This window comes from Notamacropus eugenii, chromosome 5 (genome assembly GCF_028372415.1).
Source record: "Notamacropus eugenii isolate mMacEug1 chromosome 5, mMacEug1.pri_v2, whole genome shotgun sequence".
Lineage (NCBI taxonomy): Eukaryota > Metazoa > Chordata > Mammalia > Diprotodontia > Macropodidae > Notamacropus > Notamacropus eugenii.
In genome coordinates, this window is record NC_092876.1 from 8878471 (window position 1) to 8904056 (window position 25586).

General features: G+C 38.1%; 1 protein-coding gene across 1 annotated transcript; it reads right to left on the reverse strand.

Moving 5' to 3' along the window:
* Positions 1 to 10: 10 nt before the first annotated feature.
* Positions 11 to 17589, reverse strand: LOC140503271 (uncharacterized). Its single transcript, XM_072607102.1, has 2 exons — positions 16890 to 17589; positions 11 to 5937 (listed from the first exon to the last, which is right to left on the reverse strand). The coding sequence occupies exon 2, from the start codon at positions 5846 to 5848 to the stop codon at positions 2468 to 2470; it is 3381 nt and encodes a 1126-aa protein (XP_072463203.1). The 5' UTR covers positions 5849 to 5937; positions 16890 to 17589; the 3' UTR covers positions 11 to 2467.
* Between the last annotated feature and the right edge of the window lie 7997 nt (positions 17590 to 25586).

Genomic DNA, 25586 nt, shown 5'->3' on the forward strand with positions numbered 1-25586 from the left:
TGAGGATCAAATGATGTATTTCTAAAAAAAAATTATTCAGTATTGTATTTTCCCCCAGTTACACACAGAAACAATTTTAACATTTACTTTTAAAAAATTGAATTCCAAATTCTCTCCTTCCCTCCTTCCCCACTCTTGTCCCTCATTAAGAAGGCAAGCAATTAGATGTAGGTTATACATGTATAGTCATGCAAAAAACATTTCTATAATAGTCATGCTGTAAAAGAAAACATAGACCAAAAAAACTCCTCAAGAAAAATAAAGTAAAAAAAGATATGCTTCAATCTATATTCAGACAGCATCAGTTCTTTCTCTGGGTATGGGTAGCATTTTCCATCATTAAGTCCTTCAGAGTTGTCTTGGATCATTGTATTGCTGAGAACGGCTAAGTCATGCATAGCTGATCATCTTACAATACTGCTGTTACTTCGTATACAGTACATGTCACTTTGCATCAGCCCATGTAAGTCTTTCCAGGTTTTTCTCAGAGCACCTCATCCAAATGATGTATTTGTAAAGCCTTTAGCACAGTGTCTGGCACATAGTAGGTGCTATCTGCCAATTCCCATCCCTCTCCCTTCTTCCTTACCTTTCACATCCTCCATGATCCTCTCTCACTTTCTGTCAAAGTTCTTCTCACCTCCTCCCAGGGATGATGTTGTCCTTAGTTCCCTCTCTTCCAAAACTACAAATCACAGGAGGTTTTTTTGGCCAGCCCACCCCTTTCCATGGGTGATTACAGATATGAAAGTTATCTAATTTTTAAACCCTCCCCAAACTGAAGCCTATAAGACATGTCTAGGCCATTAGATATGATTTGATTTTAGGAAGACACTTTTAGAAAGACAAACCATCATTCATGATTAGTTCCACATGATAAGTAATTCATCTCATTATCTACATAATGGAAAGACAGGACAGAGTGTGTTTTCCATGTCATGACTGAAGCTGTAATGCAGGGGAAAATGTGGTTTGAGGAAATAGCTATAGGAAGCATGTTGGAAGTTATTGGGAGGTGGAAGAAACAACATAGTTAAAATGGGCTTCCATTGAGGAGTGCATGTGTATTCTTTTACATGTATAAAAACAGACACATATGTACATACATAAATGCCATTGGGAAAAAGTCATGTATCGTAATAAAAAGACACAAAAATTTAGTCTCTTCACACATAGAAAAACCTAATGAGTCACTTAGAAATGTCTGACATTTCCTACACAGGAAATAACAAGGAATGCCAAGGCTATATTTGATCTGTTAAAAGATTGAAAGAGAGAGGGAACATAGAGCAGGCGATAATGGAGATGGAGCAAATTAGAATCTTTGAAAAATCACAGAAAGGGTCTGAAGCAGAAAACTGATAATCATCTTCTAGTACAGACACACCCACCCATATACTAGGAGATGATCATCAGCTTTCTACCTCATTCAGTCATGCTCATTATTCCAAAACTTCCTGTGTCATCCTATTTGGACCCTTTCTGTGATTTTTCAAAGATTCTAATTTGCTTCACCTTCAGTCTTTTAACAGATCAGATATAACCTTGGCTCTCCTTATTATTTCCTGTGTTGGAGATGTCAGACATTTCTAAATGACTCATTAGATTTTTCTGTGTGAGAAGAGATTTGAATTTTTGTGTCTTTTTATCATGTTCCATGACTTTCTCCCAATGGCACCTATGTATGTGTATTATACATCTCTTAGTATATATATACATATATATATGTATATATATACACACATACACACATATCCACATATGTACACATATATTATATATATACATACATATTTTATGTATATATACACATAAATATGTATATGTAGGTTGTTTAATATAGTGAAGACATGGATCTGATTTGGATCAGGGTGGCAGCAAAGATCTTTTTCCTCTTGTGATTTCCTAGATTAGTATAAATATCTGACCAAAAAATTCTATCTGAGATCAAGTTAAGAGTGTCTGTAGAAAGGAAAGTTTCATCTTGGAGGCCAGGGAAGTGGGAGTACGAATTTCAAGAAATTATGTCTATTTGGAAACTCTTGGTAATTGTTTATGTGATTCAAGAAATTTAGAAGATTTCCTTCCAAAGGTGAACTTCTTGGTGGCTATTTTATTTCAGTGTGTATAACCACTTCTGTCATTTCACTGTGATAAAGATCTCCTGGGGAGGAACTCCCTTAGGCATCTTTTCACCAACTTGGGATCTTTGAGAGGTGACTGGAGTCATTGAGATGTACAGTGGTTTGCAGACATTATGGGTCAGATGTGGGACTTGAAAGAAAGTCCTCTGGTCCTGGAGAGCAATTCTCAGTCCACTAAGTCATGTTGTCTCTCTAATGATTTTAGAAACATCTACTTTGAATATAGCTTTTCCCATAAAGGACATCTAAAATATTTTAAATTATGTAGGGATATGAAGTTTTGACTGAAGTTTTGACTGAATTCTTTCTCACACTTCTATGATTTATAGGTTTCTCTTTCCTATGTGAAGTCTTTGATGAGCATGAAGATGTGACTGCTGAGAAAAACATTTCTTACATGTATCACATTGATAGGGTTTCTCTCCTGTGTGGACTCTCTGATGGACATGAAGGTTTGACTTGGTACTGAATCTTTTGTCACAATCTTTGCAGGGATAGGGTTTCTCTCCTGTGTGGACTCTCTGATGAACTTGCAAACTTGAGTTATTCCTGAATCTTTTGTTACACTCTTTGCATTGATAGAGCTTCTCTCCTGTGTGAACTTTCTGATGAGTACGAAAGCTGGAGTTGAATCTGAATGCTTTCCCACACTCTTTGCATTGATAAGGTTTCTCTCCTGTGTGGATTCTCTGATGAGCATGCATACTTGAATCATTCCTGAATCTTTTCCCGCATTCTTTGCATTGAAAGGGTTTCTCACCTGTGTGGACTCTCTGATGAACCTTTAAGTTTGAATTGTTTATGAATCTTTTTCCACACTCTTTGCATTGAAAAGGTTTCTCTCCTGTGTGGACTTTCAAGTGGACATGAAAGCTTGAGTTGTTTCTGAATCTTTTCCCACACTGTTTGCATTGATAAGGTTTCTCTCCTGTGTGGAGTGTCTGATGAGCATGAACACTTGAGTCATTCTTGAATCTTTTCCCACACTCTTTGCATTGAAAAGGTTTCTCATTTGTGTGGACTCTCTGATGTATCTGTAAGTTTGAATTGTACCTGAATCTTTTCCCACATTCTTTGCATTGACAAGGTTTCTCTTCTGTGTGGATTCTTGGACGAACATGTAAGCTTGAGTTGTTTCTCAACCTTTTCTTATTCTCCATGCATTGAAAGGATTTCTCTCCTTTGCGAATTTTCAGATGAGCTTTTAGTTGGGACAGTTGACAAAAACATTTTCCACATGCATTACACTGATAGGGTTTCTCTCCTGTGTGGATTCTCTGATGGACATGAAAGGTAGAGCTGACACTGAATCTTTTCCCACACTCTTCACATTGATAGGGTTTCTCTCCTGTGTGGACTCTCTGATGATCATGAAGATGTGACTGCTGAGAAAAACATTTCCCACATTCAGTACACTGATAGGGTTTCTCTCCTGTATGAAGTCTATGATGAACATGTAAAGCAAATCTGGAATTGAATCTTTTGTCACACACTTTGCACTGATAGGGTTTTTCTCCCGTGTGGATTCTCTGATGAGTATGAAGATGTGACAACTGACAAAAATATTTCCCACATGTAACACAATGATAGGGTTTTTCTCTTGTGTGTACTCTCTGATGGACAAGAAGGTTTGACTTGGCACTGAATCTTTTATCACAGTCTTTGCAGTGATAGGGTTTCTCTCCTGTGTGCACTCTCTGATGAACCCGCAAACTTGAGTTATTCCTGAATCTTTTGTTACACTCTTTGCATTGATAGAGTTTTTCTCCTGTGTGGACTTTCTGATGGGTATGAAAGCTGGAGTTGAATCTAAATCTTTTCCCACACTCTTTGCACTGAAAAGGTTTCTCTCCTGTGTGGACTCTCTGGTGGGTATGAAAGCTGGAGTTGAATCTGAATCTTTTCCCACACTCTTTGCATTGAAAAGGTTTCTCACCTGTGTGGACTCTTTGATGACCCTTTAAGTTTGAGTTGTTTACAAATCTTTTCCCACACTCTTTGCATTGAAAAGGTTTCTCTCCTGTGTGGAATTTCCTGTGGGCATGAAAGCTTGAGTTGCTTCTGAATTTTTTCCCACACTCTTTACATTGATAAGGTTCCTCTCCTGTGTGGACTCTCTGATGTGCATGAACACTTGAGTCATTCTTGAATCTTTTCCCACACTCTTTGCATTGAAAAGGTTTCTCATTTGTGTGGACTCTCTGATGTATCTGTAAGTTTGAATTGTACCTGAATCTTTTCCCACATTCTTTGCATTGACAAGGTTTCTCTTCTGTGTGGATTCTTGGACGAACATGTAAGCTTGAGTCGTTTCTCAACCTTTTCTTATTCTCCATGCATTGAAAGGATTTCTCTCCTTTGCGAATTTTCAGATGAGCTTTTAGTTGGGACAGTTGACAAAAACATTTTCCACATGCATTACACTGATAGGGTTTCTCTCCTGTGTGGATTCTCTGATGGACATGAAAGGTAGAGCTGACACTGAATCTTTTCCCACACTCTTCACATTGATAGGGTTTCTCTCCTGTGTGGACTCTCTGATGATCATGAAGATGTGACTGCTGAGAAAAACATTTCCCACATTCAGTACACTGATAGGGTTTCTCTCCTGTATGGAGTCTGTGATGAACATATAAGTTAGAACTGGAAGTGAATCTTTTGTCACACACTTTGCATTGATAGGGTTTTTGTCCTGTGTGGATTCTCTGATGAGTATGAAGATGTGACGATTGACAAAAATATTTCCCACACGTGACACATTGATAGGGTTTTTCTGTCATGTGTATTCTCTGGTGGACATGAAGGTTTGACTTAGTACTGAATCTTTTCTCACACTGTTTGCATTGATAGAGTTTCTTTTCTGCGAGGGCCCTCTGAACAACTGGAATGCATGAACCTTGATGAAAAATTTTCACCTCTTCACTTGTATTGAGTTTCTCTCTTGTATGGATCCTTTGATTAATATGAAGCTTTGAAGTATCACTGAATCTTTTGTCATACTCTTTATATTGGTTCAGATTTTCTTCCATGCAGACTCTCTGATGAACTTGAAAGCTTGAGTTGTCACTAATTTGTGTACCATGGTCTTCCCTTATAGAGAGGTTCTTCATTGTAAAGTCATTGATATTTATAGGGTGAGTTTTTGAATAATTGTTTGCTTCAGAGACGTCCTTGCTAGAATTTTTCTCCTGTCTGATTTCTTTGGTAGGTAAACTGTTATAATTTTGAAATTGATAACTGCTGAGAGGCTTGATGTCTGTGTCTTCTTTTCCTCTAAGATCTTTCACCTGGCCATCTTCAAAGATTTTCTTTTCCTTGTGTAAAGGAGCAGTTTGTTGGGCTTTGTCAGACAAATGTGGATCCAGTAGCCTCTGTGAGTCATTTGGCATGGGATGAGATTGTATTTCTTTTATGTTATGTGTCATTTGTTCCTGGATTGAAAAATCACCTTTATTTATTCTAGATGGGTGTGCCTCCCTTATATGAACTTCCCTCCAAGTGTCCTGAGGTGCCTCCTTTTCCAAGTCTTGCCAAGGGACATGCTTAGTATGTTTAGTGTTCCCAGTAACTTTACACTGAGGATTCAGAACACTTTGCTGAAAATTGAGGTGATGCAAGGAAAGTTTTATTTCTTCAAGGTCCCTAGAAAGTTTCTCTTGAAGATTCATCATGTTATTTCTCCTGGAAGCAAAAGTGGTTGCCATTTTCTAGCCTTGGCTGTGGAGATACCTTTGGATTTCCATATAATTGATTGCTCCTGTATAGTTTATCTTGTATTCTTCATGCCAATCTCCTGAAATCATACAGAAAAAATTCATATGATAAACTTGGAATGATTTTATTATGAAACTTTCAAGAAACCTATTTGGATCAGTACCATAGGAAGAAGACCTATTATTTTAACTTTATTAACACTAAATTAATTAACTAATGTTAACACTATTATTAACATATTAACACTAAACCAATTCAAATTGATCCAATTCAACAATAATCTATTATGTACCTAAAATGATCAAAGGACAGTGCTTTTACAGCATAAAAGAGTTCAACCTTTAAATGGTTGGCAATAGGGAACCAGTGAAGGTTTGGGGACATAGTACATCATCAGATGTGTCCTGGAATAAAACTAAGCAAATTGTCATGCACGGTATGGGTATAATGGACAAAAGGAAGACCTATTATTAGATAAAGGCAATAGCCCAAGAGGGTAATAGTGAGGACTTTTAACCCTTTGGTTATAACGGCATTTAGAGAAAAAAATTCAAGATAGAATTATCAATAGTTAATATGATACATGCCTGGGAAAATTGTCTTAATACAAAATCATTTGTATGACCATGCATAACTGGATAAACTAAGGAAAGAATATATATTACATTTCAAAACTACTTGATGTTATACACAATTCCCTTTTCCTTTATTAAGTTTTTGTTGAGTGATAAGGGGTCTTTTTCCAAGGTGATGGTCCCCATGGCCCCTTTTAGTAACTATTGAATGAGTCTTCCTCCATGACTTTGGGTACATGATATTCCTTCCCTGAGGCTTCAACTTCCTTCTCTGTGAAATAGAGGAGTTGAATGAGATAGTCCTTAAGTCACCTTACAGTTATAGCTTGATTCTTAGAAGGGTTGAGGGATTGCCTTAAAGTCCACTTTTAGTTCCTCTCCATATTCATGATTCAGTTTGCTATACAGGTGATTACTTCATCTGGCCCCTAAGGAATATGCTTCTTACATACAAAATATGAAGAAACAATATTATTCTAGATCACTAGGTGTTCTAAGATGAAAATATACAATGATTTTCCGTAGCAGAAACTTTTTTCTGTCCTGGGATATCTGACTCTCCCTACACAGTGATGTTCATTGCCTTTAAATCTCCAGAATATGGGTGTGTTTCTTGCTGCTAGACCTGAGACTAGTTTGTAGCTCTTAGACTAGGGACAAACAGAACCTCGTTATGGCTCTGCTTCCCCATTTTATCTCTCAGAGTCTTCCTTCAAGGCTCAGCTCAGATGGCCCCTCCCACATGAAACTTTTTCCAATCTTCTTTGTTTGGTCTATCTGCCTTCTCAGTTTTAACTGTACTAGAATTATCTGGGTACATGTCATAGCACATGTAGATGATAGGCTCTGAGAGTAAGGAATGAGTCATTCATTGAAACAATGCCAAGCCCAATGCCTCACTCATACCAAGCAGTAGAAAAAAAGTCTGCTCATCCAAAATGAAGGGATGCTCAAGTTTACCTTTGTAATGCCAGGAGTGAAAGGAAAGCTTATTTCCTAATGCTATCTGTCTGAGAAGAGGAGGAACAGGCTGACTGTTTCTAGAATCATTTAGACAGGAAGCCCATAACTACCTATGGGAATCCCACATATATAGATATATTTATATGTACATACACCTGTATATATAGGACTGCTAGGTGGTACAGTGGATAAAGCGCTGGGCCTGGAGTCAGGAAAATTTATCTTCATGAATTGAAATCCATCCTCAGTCTTATTTGCTGTGTGACCCTGGCCAAATCACTTAAACTTGTTAGCCTCAGTTCTCCTCTGTAAAATGAGCTGGAGAAGGAAATGGCAAACCACTCCTGTTTGCTCAGAAAACCCACATGGGGTCACAGAGAGTTGGACATGACTGAACAACAAATGCAGGTGTATATGAGTGCCACAGAATGTCTCAAATAGTTTTTTTGAAATGATGTGTTACAAATTAAAATTAAAAAAAGTGATTGATGCAAACAATTGAGTTGTTCCCTTGTTCTCAAGTGACTAAAGAAAAAACCATATGCTGAATTTGTCCCAATTTCCCATTGTCCTTTATTTTCTAGTATTAGTAAAGAGCAGAAACTAAACCCTGAAATGTATCAAAATGAAGATATTTAGTTTAAAGGACTTACTTGAAAAATTTTGATTAGAAAAATTCCTAAAAATTATGGGAATAATTTTGTTGGAGAAATATGTGTTTAACCTGAACCATAAACTGATGCAGAGTGAAGTGAGCAGAACCAGGAGAACACTGTTCATAGAAACAGCAATATTGTGTGATGAACAACTGTGAGTGATTGGTATTCTCAACAATAAATAAGCCAACACAATCCCAAAGGACTCACAATGAAAAATGCTATCCTCCTTCAGTGAAAGAGTTGATGGCATCTTAATATAGACTGAAGCATGCTATTTTTTCTTTCCTTCCTTCCTTCCTTCATTCCTTTCTCCCTTCCTCCCTTCCTTCTTTTCTTTCATTCCTCTTGAATGTTCTTCCACAAAATGAATAATATGGAAATATGTTTTACATGATTGCACATGTATAACCTATATCAGACTGCTTACTGTCTCAGGAAGGGGGGCGGGATAGAATTTGGAACTCAAAATAAAAAATAAGAATGTGTAATAAATGTGTAATAAAATTATGTTTACATGTAATTGGAGAAAAAGAAAATATTACTAAAAATAAGAGAAAAATGTATGCTTTAGTGGGAGGGTAAATTCATATTGAGGGTTTGTGTAGGAATATGATGATATCTTGGGCAGTACAAGTGGCAGAAGAAGAGGAAATGCTGTCACAGACTGGGCATAAGATTCTCAGCTCTACAAAGAGACCACTAAAGGAGTTATGCCATGCTTAAGGGAAACTTCTTCAGTACTCACAAAACTGAAAGTACATTAAGCAGTGAGGTGCTGTGGGCTAACATTTACCACATGTGCTCTCTAAGCTTGATTCCACTACCCCTTGAACTCTGAGTGAACTTGTGATAGAGTGCATCACTTTCTTTTGGGAGAATGTTTTGTACCAACTTTTCTTTCCATAATACTTTAGTAATTTCTGTTACTAATTTGGTAATTAATAATTCCATAACACTTTACCTTTTTTCCTAAAAAAATATGCTCAAGCCTTGCTGATGAATAAATTCTTAACAGATCATTTTTGGGTAACCTACTGGGACCAGAGATTGATGGTACTGGTAAGATACCCCACTCTCAACCTTTCTGGGCTACCCCTGGAGTTCATAAAAGGATATGGTAATAGTATACCTGCTTTGAGGCACTGACTTGGTACAAGTGGAATTTGGGATAATTACTTCAAAGCATGTCCTACATCAATGAAATTCTATATTTTCATCCCCATTCAGATACCAGACCAATTTCTCAAATTCCTCACAATTGGGTCTCTTCTAACATGAATCCTCTTTATGGACACTTCATCTAATTTGGCTGTTATCTTGATGGCTTTTTTCTCTTTCCAGTTTACTTCCTGTAAAAATACATGTAGGACTGGTTCAGCTCAAGTTGGGGTACAGGCAGAAGCATGCTAACAAATATTTAACAACTGGCTCTCTGAAGGAATATGTATGTATGGTATTTTTATGTTTAGCCTTCATTATTTTCTCCAGCACTTTCTTAAACATAGGTAGTCAACAAGGCAATAAATTAGGCCCTTGTTTATAGCATATGTCAATTTCTGAGGTGTAAATGGTCACACTGAAAATCTGATGATCAACTCTCTGGACCCAGTATGAGTCAGCTCCAGTACACCACTGGGTGTAGGCATTTTTTGTGCTATTAAAAGAACTGGATTAAAAATCTTTGCAGATGTTACCCATCTGTCTTGTGTTTGTAATTCCATTTTGACCCTCAAATATTCTTAGAAGAACTTGGATGAGTTGCTTTTCTCTGCAAGCTATTTTTGAATAGGTTTGCCCTCAACTTCTGTTTTATGTTGATCTGTCACTTGTATTCTTTAATAATTCTTTTTTTTGCATGTGGTGTTACAACAAATGTATGTTCTAAATCTGTGTTACCTTTAGCTTCCATCTTTCTCCTCTTGGTGAGTAATTTAAGTGTTTTCTGACTTTTGAGGTTCTTTGAGGCACCTCTGAGGCTCATTAGATTAGCTCCTGATGATAATTGTTTGGAACTTATTAGACACTGATTATTAATTTCTTATAAAATATTAAACCTTTTTCTATTTGTTTTCCATTTTTCCCTATAAATAACTTATTTAGACAGGTCAGCATTGAGTTATTTCATTGCATACCATAGTTTTATTCCTTCCATTTTTTATTCTTCTAGCTTTGTACTAATTTGAATCTTTGCTTCAACTAGCCAGTGGTCTGACTGAGCCCTGACAAAAATCTAATTCAGAAAGGACCTTGACATCCATAATGAATCCTTTTTGTGCATTAACATTTAATTAATTTCATTTTTTGTGAGATCTGTTCAGTGCTCACCATCTCCAGCAACTTTTGATTTATTTTTAAATGAAGTAATCACAAGGTAAAGAAATCAACCACACAGTCTGCATTATTTTAGCTTGTCTTCATTCTTATTTTTGATGCGTGTTTTTCAAAATATTTCTAATGTAACCTATTCCTACCTTTTCACTGAATACACTGAGCATCAAATTATACTGGTACAGCTAGGGAACATAGCTGTGATTTCATTGGTATTGGCAACTCCATGATGGAAAAATTCTCTCTACCAATTCAGGTTGACACCTTCTCTGAAACTCCCAGTCTTAGAGAGTTTCCTAGAACTCTAAGAGGGGAAGACACATGTCCCTGTTTCATAGGCATAACTTAAGCTCAGGTGTTCTTGGTTCTAAAGTCAGCTCTCCACTTTGCTGCACTGCCTCTAAACATAAGATTCAGTGTTGATTAAGTGCGATTTGAGTTGAATTCTTCACTGACTTTCTGTGTTTCAATACTGAGCTTCAGCTCTTGCTGGCTAAACTGAAAGGATTTTCCTGATTTTAAAAATACATGTAACGTGCCTTGGCAAAGAAGATGCTCAAACATTCCATGAGATGATGCTTTGTGATGCAATAATATAGCCAAAGGTGACAGCTCTGCTGCCCATTTTGACCATTCAAGGAGAACCTATGAGCCCCACACACTTCCTTTTAGCTGTCCCTTCCCTCTATCTTCTGGTTTCATTGAGAGTAAAAACATGGAAGTGGACACAGTTCAGTCCCCTTCGGAGGATGTTCACTCATTGACCCCAGGATGAACATTTCATTTATATTGACAACACCTAGTAGGCAGTATCAATGACCTAAGAATTACCTTGTTGTCAGATTTGTGACTCCTTTTTGGTTGCTCACCGTAGAAGGGGAACTAGACAGGCCTGAGAGACATTTTGTATTTTGATTTTATGTGTTGATGCAGCAAAATAATTCCTTATCAAGTGGTCGACCTAATTTGAGGTGGATCTTAACTACATCCCCCACTTAACTAGAAATTCTGTGAAAAAACAAATTTAGACTCCTGCTTGGAACGTACTCAAAGCCATTTTAGTATAGTAGACATAGCCAGAGCTTGCCCTCTGCAGTTGATCTATGGATACTTTGCCATCCTTATGACTTAGCAGAGTAGAACTTGGGGAATACATTTATTTATACAAGTTTAAAAGAGAGGATTAATGAACTGACCAAGCAATTTTTAAAAACCACAGAATAAACAAATAAACAAACTCTAAAGTATCATAGAAATCAGAAAAATCAGAGAAAAAAAGAAGTATAATTGATAAAAAGAAAGGTTACTGAAATGATAGACCAAGAGCTGGGTTTTTTTTTTTAAAGTTTAAGAAAACATGAGAAATGAGCTCCCTTGATCAAGAGACACAGAGTACAGAGAGGAAAGTAAAAATACAAAAAAAGAACAAAATGAATTCATGAAGAACATTGAATAAGAAAGAATTATAAAAAAATTTTAGGTACACATATAGACTAACAATACTGATAATTCCAGTGATGTGAATTATTAACGTATAAAACTCTCAAACTGTGATCCACAATCTTTAGCATCTCACTCCAGAATCAGCAAGGCGGAAGACAACTGCCAAAGGTTTGTGTTGGAAGGAGGCAGGTAGGAGGGGTAACTAAAGATTGAAGTGGCTGATCAAATGTCGTTGAACGAAGATTTAAAGAGAAATAATTATGTAGTAAATGGTTTTGTGAACTATTGAGAAGGAAATCATACTACCTGGTTACTTCTGTATTCCTGATACTCCAAAACAGGCGGACAAAAAAGAAGAATATAGACCAGTTTTGCTGATGGATAAGATGGAAAATTTGAAAATAAAACTTAGCAAAGATACTGAAGCAACACAGCCAACAAATTATTTCCTGAGAATGATCTGAACCTATACTGGTGATGCAAGAATGGTTTAATTTGAAGAAAACACATATCACAGTACAAAAAAAATTACATAAATTGATATGGAAATGAATTCTCATCAGAACTGGCACTCCTTTGTATGAAAAACTCTAGAACATGTAGTTGGAAAGGGATCTTCTTTTAAACACAATTAGATTAAACCGGTCTCTGTGCATATATGCATTCTCCAGACTTATCACCCTCATCATCATCTTAATTACCACCACTATAAACGTTATTATTTCAATGAAGAAAGCCTAGCTACTTTCCAAACAAGGACAAGGGGCAAAGTAACAACACGCCCTCTGCTTGCTGACATTTATTTACCATTGCTAGCGTAATTGCTCTTAATGTATAACTCCAATTGAAGTTGCCTTTAGCAATAACTTGGAATAAGGTATGAATATGAGCAAAAGGGAGAGCAAATTCTATCTGTTTGAGAATTATATGAAAGGATACTTAAAGAAACTTCTCTAGATGATTAATACCTTCAAGCAGTTGATCACTAAGCATTTTCAAAGGACTTACTGAATGCCATTCGTAGTGCTAAAGCTTGAGGATACAAAGGAAAAGTGAGAGTAGTCCCTGCCCTCAAAATACATTCTAAGGGGGAGATCATGTGTGTGTGTGTGTGTGTGTGTGTGTGTGTGTGTGTGTGTGTGTGTATGTGTGTGTGTGTGTATTTACACACACATATAAATGTAAGTATATACAGGATGTACACTGAGTAGATGGATGCTTCCCTTATGGGGAGGGCCATAGCACCTGGGGAGAACCAGGAGAGGTTTCCTACAGAACATGGTGTTTCATCTGAGTCTGGAAGGATGTGAGAGAGTCTAAGACATTCTACTGAAGAGGGAGAGTGATCCAGGCATGAGGCACAGCCAGTATGAAGACATAGAGATGAGATGGGAGATGTTGGCTCCTCTATGAGGGACTGCAAGTAGGCCGGAGAGAGGGGTTGAATCCTACATGGAGGGAAGTAATGTATAAGAAGATTGCAAAGTTAGGAAATGGTTATATTACCAATAGATTTGTCTGGCAAACAAAAAATACAAACAAAAAACCTTCACATTTGATTCCAAAAGTAAGAAGGAAGCAATGACGCTAGTTTATTGGAGGTAATATAGTGAGAATTACACTTTAGGAAAATCAGTTTAGCAACTGAGGGGAGGATGGATTGGATACAGGAAAAACACAAGGTAGAGTCAGACAGAAGGCACTTACAATAGTTCAGATAAGAGATAATGCAGGACTGAAAAATGGCTCATTCTTTGTGAATGAGGGTAATATATACCAGAGATGTTATAGAGGAAGAAATGACAAGACTAAGCAAATATTTTGATCTAAGGGATTACTGAGAGTGAGGAGTGGAGGATGACAATGTCAGTGTGGGGCTGGGTGGTGCTAATGATAATAATAGCAAAGTTTGGACTGGGGGAGGGTTACTGAGGAAAGGTAATGAATTCTCTTTTAGACATGTTGAATTGGAAATGCCTACAGGGCAGTCTGAATTGGCAAATAAGAAGTCAGTGATGTGGAACTGAAACTCAGGAAAAATGATGGACTGGATATGTAAATCTGCTCATCATGTCCTATATAGACATGCTCAATGAACTTTTGGAAGATAGGCTCACCAAGTGAAAGAGAACATTGAAAAAGAGAAGGGGGTTCAGGACAGAGAGCACCCATAGTTAATATACATGACATGGATGAGACTGAGGAGAAAGAGTCAGAAAGGTAGATGGAGAACCAAGAAAAAACCATGACACAGCAACCCAGAGAGGAAAGACTTTTCAGGATATCATCATCAATGTTAAGTGTGTTCGTCCTTCGTTGCCAAAGAAGACCATGCCATCAGAGAAATAATGACATGACTTCACTTGACTTTGTTTTGAGTGAGTGAGGGCTGTGCAGGTCACCAGCCTCACTTCTCCTCCAGAGCCATCTGAATCCAGTGACCAGATATATTCATCAGGATGATGGGAGATGACCCAGGATGAGGCAATTAGGGTTAAGTGACTTGCCCAAGGTCACACAGCTAGTGAAAGTCAAGTGTCTGAGGTGAGATTTGAACTCAGGTCCTCCTGGCTTCTGCACTGGTGTTCTGTCCACTGTACCACCCTATACCAATCAGATCAAAGAACGTTCCTTTCTTCACAGGAACTTTGCATCAATGTTACAGTGTTGTAGCAGATAGTGGAATAGTGGGCTGGACTTGTAGTCAAAGAGATCTGGGTTCCAGTCTTGCCTCTGATACATACCAGCACTAGAGCCATGAATAAGTCACATGATCCTTAAGTGCTCCATAAAATTTTCTATAACAATGTGTTTGATGTGAGTTGCTATTGGCAACATGATCACACTGGACATTCCTGAAACTAAATGAAATAAAATTTGTGAAAAAAAAAACCAAGCAAATAGAGAAATACATCTATGGAAGAGGAGAGATCAGCAAAACCCAGAGGCAATCATGAACGGTAGTTCTATAGTTGACCAAATAGTACTGAGAAGAAAAGCTGCTAGGAGTAGTGATCCTTATTTAACAAATCAACCAGCAAAATGAAAAATAGTTAAATAGACATGACTATCACCATTATCCTCCTCCTCTCCATTCTCCTCATCATCTAGCATTTATATGATGCTTAAAGATTTGCACATTGCTTTGCAAATAATATCTTATCGTCACAACAATGCTGGGATGTAGGTGCTATTTCTACCCCCATTTTACAGATGAGGAAACTAGGGCAAACAGGTTAAATGACTTGCCCAAGGTCACAAACTAGTAAATGTCTGAGGGTCCATTTGAACTCAAGTCTTCATGACTCCAAGTCCTAGGCTTTATCCTCTTTGCCACTCAGCATTCCATGAGTTTATGCCATATTCAATGTAAAGCTTCAACAAGACATGTCAATAAGCAACCAATAAGCTTTTATTAAGCCCCTACTACATGCCAAGAACTGTGTCAAGTGTTGGGGATACAAAGAAAGGCAAAGGACAATCCTTTCTTTCAAGGAACCAGGTCTAAGTGGGGAAGACCACATGTAAACCACCATAAGATATGTACAAGATATTTTAGAAATAAGTACAAAAGTGTAGAGGAAAAGAGTACATCTTCCCTACTCTGAATTTGTAAACAAACAAGGAATAGAATGGGAAAGTGCAACGTTTGTTTAATTTTTGTCTTTTTATAACTAGCGCCAATAAGAATCTGATACACAGTATACAGGAAATAACTGCTTGTACAATTACAAGATAAAATAGGCTATTTTGAGAACATGAAATTAAAAGAATTTTGTGCATATGCTTGCACAAATATGTGGTCAATGAATTTAGGATAAGAGAAATTGCTGAATGGGGGCCCTACTTTTGCATTAAATACCTCTGATACAAGATTGTTATCAAAGAGAGAGAAGAAATAGATCCAACTCTTCAGACCATGTGGATCAATGGCCAAAGGATATGAACATTCATTTTCCAAAAGAAAAATTATAAACTATGTAGATCCCCATGACAAGAATGCTTCCTGTTAGGCATGAGAATCAAATGAAACGACTCTGAGGTTGAATATTGATCAAACTGGCAAAGATGATAGGGACAGGGAGTAGACCTGTTGTAAGGACCCTTCCCTTCCTCTAACAAGGCAGCTTCTCTACAATTTAAGAGTTTTAGATGCCTAGAGTATGGAGAAGTAAACTGCCTTGTCCTGAGTCACTGAGACAGTATGGGTCAGTCATGAATTAATACAGGTCTTCTGGGTTTCTATCATGCTACATCCATCATGCTGCAGATGGAAATATAGGAGTACCTATTAGAAGACAAGCACATCTGAGTACTATGGGTTAAGCTTTGACTTGATCCAAACTTTTGAGAGAATTTGTTGGAGGAATGTGAGAAAAGCCACTGAACTGTTCTTATACTTTGGCCCAGCAATCCTACTACTGGCCATATGAACCCAAACAGGTCAAAGGCAGGGAGGAAGGTCCTATAAACATCCAAACTTTCATAAAAGTACATTTTGTGACAGCAGTGAACAAGGTAAGAAAAACAAGGTAAAAAAAACTGAATAGAGAATGGCTGAAGGAATTGTGGCATGTTGCAGGAGAATGTAATGGAGTATTTCTAAGACATAAAAGAAAACTGAGATGAGTAATTCAAATGGGTACAAAAAGGCCCTGTGAATCTATGAAAGAGGGAAGTGAGGTCCAGAAGAATGTGTACAGTGACCAAAATAACATAAAGGGGAAGAGTAAAAAGCATCTGAGTTTGGGTTAATCATAATGCCCTTCTCCCTCCCCCCCAGCCCCAGTGAAATCCCCTCTCTTGTCCCTCAGTGGAAGTGGGAACCAGGCACTGGGAATGCCATTAAAGGGGCAAGGTACAGTCAGGGTTTCTTGGTTTAACTTCATTAAACTTTCAAGGTGTTCAAGGAGGGAGTATAAAGAAAGAAAAAGAAGTAAAAACAGAAAGCATCCCTGGAACTTTGCATAACAACTGTTTGGGTTGATGCTGTGCTATTTGAACCCAAAGTTGGTCCTAAATTCCGACTTCAGGATCCTGCGTGTTGGTTGTATCTTACTTACCCTGACATCTTTCAGCCCCAGAGCTGAGCTGGCCTGAACAGAGGATGGCCTTCCACACCTGAAGATTTGGGATGCTGGGCTCTGAACCCCACAAACTGGAACAGGAGCAGCTGGAGAGAGATGGGGGTTGTCTATAAAGGTGATGGGAGGAAAAGACAGCCAGACAAGGCACTTGGATCCGGTTAGAGATGAAGATCTGGAAAGTGAAAGGCAGCTCTTCTAAGGTGAGATCCAGACAATCTTAGAAGTGCTTTCTTGGCTCAGAAGGAGTAGTTGCAGGCTTCCCCTTCCTGGAGGGAACATTGAGGGCTACAAGAGATCCAGTAAGAGCCAAGAAAGAGTCACCAGGAATTCTTGCAGCTGGGCTGGGCTGTCTGGGCTCCGTTGAAGGCCTTCAGTTTTACAGACACAAGCTAGTCTGTCTGACCCCCAGAAAGACTTCTGCATCCCCAGAGTCTGAGCTCTGTTCCCAGGATTCTTTGGAATAAAGTGAGGGCAAGTATCCAGTGTGCCTAGGAGAGCACACACAAAAGGAGGTGTGGCCTGGCCCTCCAGGTGGGATGCAAAAGAAAGAGCTGCTCCGCCCAGATCCATCCCAGCCTTGCTCCACAATTACTGGGATCTTAGCTGTGGCTTTTGTTTGGGGCAGGAACTGGGAGGCCTAGGAACATTTTGGAGGGCAAGTGGGGGTTGGGAGGCACCTGGAACTGAGTTCAGTTAGGACTAGAATGGCGGGGGAGGGGCTGGGGAGGCTCCAGGAGTTGAGTTCAGGGAGAAAGGAAATAAAGGGGTAGGAACTGGAGGAGGGGGAGAAAGGACAAAATATTGGGAAAAGAGGGAGGAGGGGAAGGAAGGGAAGAAGGAGGGGAAAGAGGGAGAGAAGGAGGAAGAAGGGAAAGAAATGAGGAAGGAAAGGGAGCAGAAAGACTTCTTGCGTTTCAGCCTCAGTACTGAGTTTAGGTACGGTGGGGTAGGGAGTCTGTGTTACTCCATCCCATGAGGCTCCTTTAGACACTGTTGGGGCGGGAAGATTGAGGCTGGGGAATTGGGGAGGCAACCTGTCATCACAGAGAACTGTCAAGACTAGGACCTGGCCAGGATGAGGTCAAGTCACGCATTCCAGGTGCCTAAGAAAATGTTTTGAATCTATGTTACTAGTGAAAGTTTGGAGCTGGTGTGAGGGCACAGAGTATACACCCTACCCCACTACACTGAGGAGGCAGCCAGGTGGCCGAGTGAAAAGGGCACTGGACTTTGAGTCAGGAAGATCTGAGTTCAAATTCGACCTTGGATGCTCTTTAGGTTTGTGACTGTGAACAAGTCACTTAAGTTCTGTTTAATTCCATTTCCTCCACTATAAAATGGGGATAATAACGGCATTAACCCCTCAGGGTTGTGAAGGTCAAATGAGATCATATCAGCCCAGAGTCTGACACCTAAGTGCTATATAAAATGTGTGTTCCCCTCCCTTCTCTCATCTAGACAGAGGCCTGGGAAATTTTAATAGACACCTGAGAAATTTTCTCTTCCTTCTCCCTTTTATGCCATCTCTTTACTGTAATGTTCTCCCTAGCTATGCCACTCTTCAAACTTTTAGTCAATCCACAAGTATTTATTAAGAAACTGCTGTATGGAAAACATTGTACTAGATGATTGGGGAGAAAATTATTTAGCCCTCACTTGACATGACAACCAGGAATGAGCTCCTGTACAGATTGTATGTGACAAGAGCAATATGTAGGGTGGTAATTTTTATTCAGTCACAAATTTCTCTTTGAACAGAAATCTCCAGTCATGTCTTTTATGTTTTTTTAAATAACAGACTTTAGGGGTGGAATCTTAGAGCAAACCTGGGCTCATCCAACAATGACCATTCTCTTCCTTTGTCATCTTGGCCTGTGTGCTCATGGGAGGTTTAACCTCAGGGTCGGTTTCATGTACATTTTTCTTATTGTTCATGACTTGAAGGATTCTTTTATATGGTTGTCAATAGTTTGTAGTTATCCTTTTAAAAATTGTTTGTCACTTAGTTAAGTTATATTTATTTAGCATCTGTTCACCAGACATTGGGCTAAGTAATAGGGATACAAAGAGAGGCAAATAAAAGATCCTATTCACAAGAAGCTCACAGTCTAGTGAGAGATGCATCATGCAAACAACTATGTACAAACAAGATATATACATGATTAATTGGGGGTTGCCTCAGAAGGAAGTCACTAAGATTAAAGAGGTCTAGGAAAGGCTTGTTGAAGAAGGTGACACTTCAGCTGATACTTGAAGGAAGTCAAGGATATTGGGAGACAGAGATGAGGAAGGAGAGAGCTCTGGGCCTGGGAAACAGCCAGGGAAGATACTTGGAGTCAGAAGACAGAATGTTACAGTGAAGGAAAACCAAAGGAGGCCAGTATCATTGGATCATAGAGCATGTGGAATAAAAAGGTTCTCACTTTGAGTGAGGCAACACCCATTCAGTGAACAGACCTCTTTAAGAAGTGAGTCAAGCGATGGCCCCTTTAATTAAAAAAAAAAAATCAAACTGAGAGAGGAAGATCATCTGGGTTGGATGGATAGAACAGATGAAGTAACAAGGTTTGAGAACCTCTGACTTAAAGCCACAAGTTACCTTTTTAAATTCCCCCATGCATCTGAAACGTTATTCCAACTATACTTGATAGCTGAAGAACCCAAAAAAAGGCATTCTAAATTTTCCCTCACATCCAGAGGTGTGCTGGTTCCAGCTCATACCGAATGTTTTTAATTTAAAATATATTATTTTTCCCCAATTACATGTAAAATAATTCTTTAATATTTAAGTTTTCCAAATTCTATCCCTCTCTCCCTCTCCTTGCCCCCACCAGATGTCAAGCAATCTGATATAGGTTATACGTATACAGTCATGTAAAACATTTACATATTAGCCATTTTGTGGAAGAAAACTTGAACTAAATAGAAAAAGAAAGGTATAAAGGAAGGAAATAAGAAAGCAAGGAAAGAAGGAAGTGAAAAATAGTATGCTTGAGTCTTCAGATGCTATCAGTTCTCTCTCTGGAGGCAGGTAGTGTTTGTCATCATGAGTTCTTTGGGATTATGTTGGATCAAATTTCTGAGAATATTGAAGTCATTCACAGCTGCTCATCATACAATATTGCTGTTGTGTTAGTTATGGGAATTCAGCAAGAAAACAGACAAATCCAAGAACTGCAGCGAGAAAGTAAAGAATGACGCACATCTCTTGAGGTACACCAGTCTGCTTTCCAGCAGTACCGACCAAGTGCTGAGAGCAGATGTTTAGGTGGCCAATGGTCAGCAGAAAGGATGACCCAGGAATTAGAATGAAACTAAAGGAACAGCATTCCAAGGAATTACAGGTACATGTGGACCCGATTACTGAAATGGCCTCAGTAATGAGGAAAGCTATTGAAATGGATGAGCAGTAGGGTGGCAAGGAGCACGAACAAAATTTTCAACTTAAACAAGAAAACAAAGACTTGAAGGAAACGCTTCAAATAACTCGAGAACCATTCCTAAGCTTCAAGAAAGACGATGCATCCATCAGAGAGTACATCGTTGTCAGTGTTGGTAACCAGCAGTGGTTTGAGCCTGAGGAGGAGTGAAAGAATGTGGAAAATCACTGAGCTTCTATTGCACAGCTCCTAATAAGGAACCAGGGTTAACTTAAAAAGTTGTTAGTGAATTGGGCACCAGAAAAATCACAATCTTTAATCAACACTTTATCTCATTCTTTTTATATTATGTATAGTACACTGGGAAATGATATTTTAAAAAAGATATTAGCGGAAGATCAATATTTGGTTGCCATTGACTTTATTATTCCTATTAAAATGTTTAAGGGGAAAGTAGAAACTTTAAGCCATTGTTATTAGGTGAACAAATAAAAGTTCTCATATATAGAAACCACTGATCATACTAGGCCCTTGCCACACTCTTATTTTTCTTAACCTTTTTTATCCAAATATTAAATATTTAAAACTCTACATAGAATTTATGCAGTTATACCATTTTTTAAAATCCACATTTTCTTAGCTTGGATTTATAAAAAAGGAAATGTGTCCATTCCTAATTTGATCTCTATTTGATATGAAGCCTAGAAGTATTATTATATTTTACATGTACTGGGCCTGCCTTTACATTTCTTAAGAAATGCCTTTCAAAGATGTCAAGATTATAAAAGAATCTTTTAAAACATTGATAATGTTTTGATTTTGTGGTATAGGTCATAAATTGAATATGTGTTTTTTCTTCAAGTCTACATCCTAAGGGGTTCTTCTGACTTTAGCCAGCAACATACCGTAGTTGATCCTGACATTTTGGGTAATAATTGTCCATAACTTACTGGAGGTGAAGAAATTTACAAACTGTCTTTTCAGTAATGAAAAAGAAAACTGTATTACTTTCTGAGGAAGAAAACCATATAGAAGACAAGATTATTCAGTAGGTTGAAATAGTACTTTAGAGGGGGGGAAGGATAGGGTTGGATTACTGAATAAATTTGAATTTGGGCTGGTTTGCTTTCCAGTTGATTTTAGGAATATGAATCTCCATTACCCAGCTGTCCCGGTTGGAAGGCCTGATATAGAAAGCCAGGAATAAAGAGATTTGAAGTGGGGAAACAAAAAATTATTTTAGCCTTTTTAATAGCAAACATCAACTTTCACCTGGTTTATAAAAAGAAACCTTTATTCCTTACAAAGTCTTGTTTTTCTTATTAGATGCCAATAGAAGCAAAAAACTATAACTGTAGGTCTCTCTGAATCTACCCTTGAACTCAATCTGTTCCTAGTAGCTTTCAGATTTTTTATGGCCATTACACTGAAACAGATTCTTGGGAATAGTTCATTTTCTTGGATTTTACATAAACTGCAAGCTATTTACTACTATTCTGTGAAGTTTCAAAACAGAAAAGGAAAGAAAGAAGTAATTGAAGTTTAGGTCATTATTTAAATAGACAATATAGTAGAAACTAAGCTTTCTCAAATTAGCACAAATTGCAAATTCCATTTAGATCATCTGCTGAAGAAATATCACTTATAGCAGAATCTATTAGTGTGCAAAGACTCACATATTGCTAAGAGTAAAAGCAAGAACTATTTACTCAAACTTACCATCCCAAACACTGGGTACATCTTTTTTATTTAAAATAAAATCAAACCTTATTCCAGAGGCCTTAGTAAAGATTTTCAATAAAAAACATTTTTTCTTTAAAATTATTTGGTAACTGTCATCGATCTTATTTTGATTAAGAAGCAGTGCTTGACTGACAGTGCTTGACAGATTTCTCCAAATAATTTTGATTTTATACCATTAAACTTAAAATAAAACAAGCTGCACTGTTAAGATTTAGTATGTGGCAATCTTGAGGCAGCATTTATTTAAAAAATGCTTGATAAGTATTTTTGTAAATAAAGTTGTGATTTAATTTATCTCCTCTTACCTGTCATAAATATATTGTGTTTTCTGAGATTTAATTTTAGAGTTTTGCAGAGTTCCATTGTGTATTAAGTTTTCATTACATATGCATTATTTTTGTAATCCATAAGCATGAAATGTGTATTTGGAATATACTGTATAATTTTATCAACAAATGTAATTGATAAAATTGAAAAAAGAAAATGGTGGAGGAAATATTAAAAGTATAGACTATTAATCTTTAAGTTTAACTAATTAAACTTAAAAGTGTGTTGTGCTTACATTTTTGGAGAGTCAATTGTTAAACATTTACTAGCACATTCTGGCTCCCATCTCCAAACTATTTACTATGTCCTAACTCCCTTTAGTTAACTGCTTGGATTTTGTGACCCACTGTGTAGCATATTTCAATTTCAAGTACATGACCATCTACCTAAATTCTAATTTGATTTTTTTCTCTACCTGCCCCTTGGATTTTTGGTCATCTCTAGAGTTCACCATGACTTCAATAACCATTTAGCATAGCAATAAATGTTCTTATTGACTCAAGTCTTCTAGTAATGGCTGTCTTATTAGAGATCTAAGATCACTATCAACAAATAGGATAAATGGAATGATTGAATAAATGAAAGAAAAGGTAATAACTTCTGACTGGAGTCTGAGGGAGTTAAAAAAAAAGAGAGGCATGGGAAAAGCAATTTGTTACTCACCATCCTCTTCTTTATAAAGAGAGGTCAGGAGCCAAAGAAAAGGAAAAGCATAAGAAAATGTGACAGAGAGAAATACATAATTGATGGTTAAAACTTTGAATGTAAAGGAGATAACCTCTCCCATGAAATGGAACAGCAGAATATATTAGAAAATAGTCCAAAAATATATTGTTTATAAGAAGCATACTAGGAACCTCAAGATTTACGTAGAGTTAGAATGAGGGATTGATAAAAAAATCTTTTATTCTTCAGATGAAGTAAAAAAGGCAGGAGTAGCAATCGTAATCTCAGACAATTCTACAGAAAAAACAGAATTGATGAAAAAAGACACACAGGGAAAGTTCATGCAAGACTTCTGTGCCCCCAGACTTTGGCTAATGATTGGATCTCCCAGCTTGAGAGCCCAGGGGCCAGCCCAAGTGGAATAATCCAGGGCACCTATCCTCCCTGGCTTTGCACTTATAGAAGGACAGGACCAGGGAGGAAGGGAGGGGAGTGAAAGGAAGGGGCAAGGATGGGATGAAACCACACCCACCGGTTGGAGTTTTCAGATGTATCAGTCTCCATGGTGATGAATCTCTCTCTCTCTCTCTCTCTCTCTCTCTCTCTCTCTCTCTCTCTCTCTCTCTCTCTCTCTCTCTCTCTCTCTCTCTCTCTTTCTCTCTCTCTCTCTCTCTCTCCCTCCCTCCCTCTCCCCCAATACCAACTCATTTTTATTAATTTATTTTAAACTTAAATACACAGTAAGAAAAAAGAAATCTTGTCAACTTAAATACAAAATAAGAAAAAAAAGCATTGCCATGTGCACAACAGAGCATAAGAGAGGATTAAAAATCTAAAGCAATAAATTTCCTTTTCAAGAAAGCCCATGCAATAAATACCACACATTATATTCAGGGCTGTCCATCTTTTCTTTGCTTCCTTGTAAATTTTCTTTTTTTTCTTTGCTGTGTACTTTTTAGTTTGTTCTTTTTTTCCTCCCCAAAAGGCTACAATTAAGCATGGTACACACAGACACACACACACACACACACACACACACACACACATCCTCTCAGGTCTTCTTGTACTTATCTGCACAATTTCAGACAGTTAAATGATTGTATAATTCTGTGCGTATACAAAATCCTCAAAAGCCATCCAACTTGAGCTGTTTTCAGTGGCAATAAATATACATGGATATACGAAGAAGAAAGCAATTCCCTCTTAAAGGGAGAGGAGACTCCTTTCCTTTCAGGGAAAGTTGGAGGGAGGAGCTGAAGAGAGAGAATGTGTTCACTATTTTCACACACTTTTAGATTAATCCCTTCCCAACTCTGCACCACATAGAGTGGGGACTTGGTTGATGCTGCTTCTGAGGACACATAGGTTGTCACAGTGACCGAAGGGATTGGAGCTTGCTGCTACCTGAGCTGGGAGCATCTAGTCTACAGAAGTGGTCAAGGCTTTCTATTACAGTCATTGACCTTGGCAGCACTTGAGGACTCTGCTACACACACCTTCCAGCTTCCTTCTTCCCATGAGGAACCCCTTGGACTATTACCTTGTCATTAAGTGAAGTGGTGGCAATTGACTCAATAATCTCTCTGGAGGAAGCACTGGGTACCCCAGTTACCAGAAAGGCACAGGTGGCTGAGAGATATTGCTCTGTCTCAGAAAGCTCCCAGGGAATGCTCATCACTGGTGGCACATTTGGAAAGTGCAAAGAACACTTTCCCCTGTGAACCCTAGTCTCCTGGCTTTTCCACTCCTCTCTATTCCCTAGGCTTCTAGAAGGGAGGAGGAATAAACAAATCTCTGTAGTGATGGCTAAAGGAAGGTAAACATATTGGGACTCAAGGTCTAGGTCCCAAGCCAACTTGAACACAATATTCCCTCCAGAGAAAGACGTAGAGGAGCCTCTCAGCTTGCAATTGATTTTCCCAAGTGTGTCTCTTCCTGGACCCCCTCTACACTCCTGAACCCATATATTAGAGCTGGGATGAAAAACGTCCCTGAGGATGATAAATTCCTGGTAGCTTCACTCTAGTTTTGGCACACAAGTGTTGAAAGAGGTGCTGACAATTGTCTTCTTCCAATCCGTTCTGCCTACAGAGCTCACGGGAAAGGGACTCTGAAAATGTTTCTTTGTTCACTGATTTCCTTTCTTCTGGGATCTCTGTTTGTTTGCATTCCAACAGAGCCACGGGGCCTAAGCCTCAAGTGGGAAAACCTGAAGTTTGAAAGGATGGGGGATATAATGAATGGAGGCATCTTCCCTATTCACACCACCAGCTTTTCATCTTTGCCCTCAGTCACTGCCAATCCTGCTGAGACATACCTTTCACAGTGAGTACCTGCAGATTTTCAGGAGGCATTTTATTTTCTTTTATTTTTTTATTATTTTTTAATGTTTAACAATCACTGCCATACAATTGAGATTTTATCCCCCCCACACCTACTCCCCGCTACCCCCCTCCCTCCCCACGACTGCATACAGTTCTGTATAGGTTCTACGTATACTTTCCTATTGAGTACATTTTCACTATAGTCATATGTAGTCGGACTAAAATAAATGAAA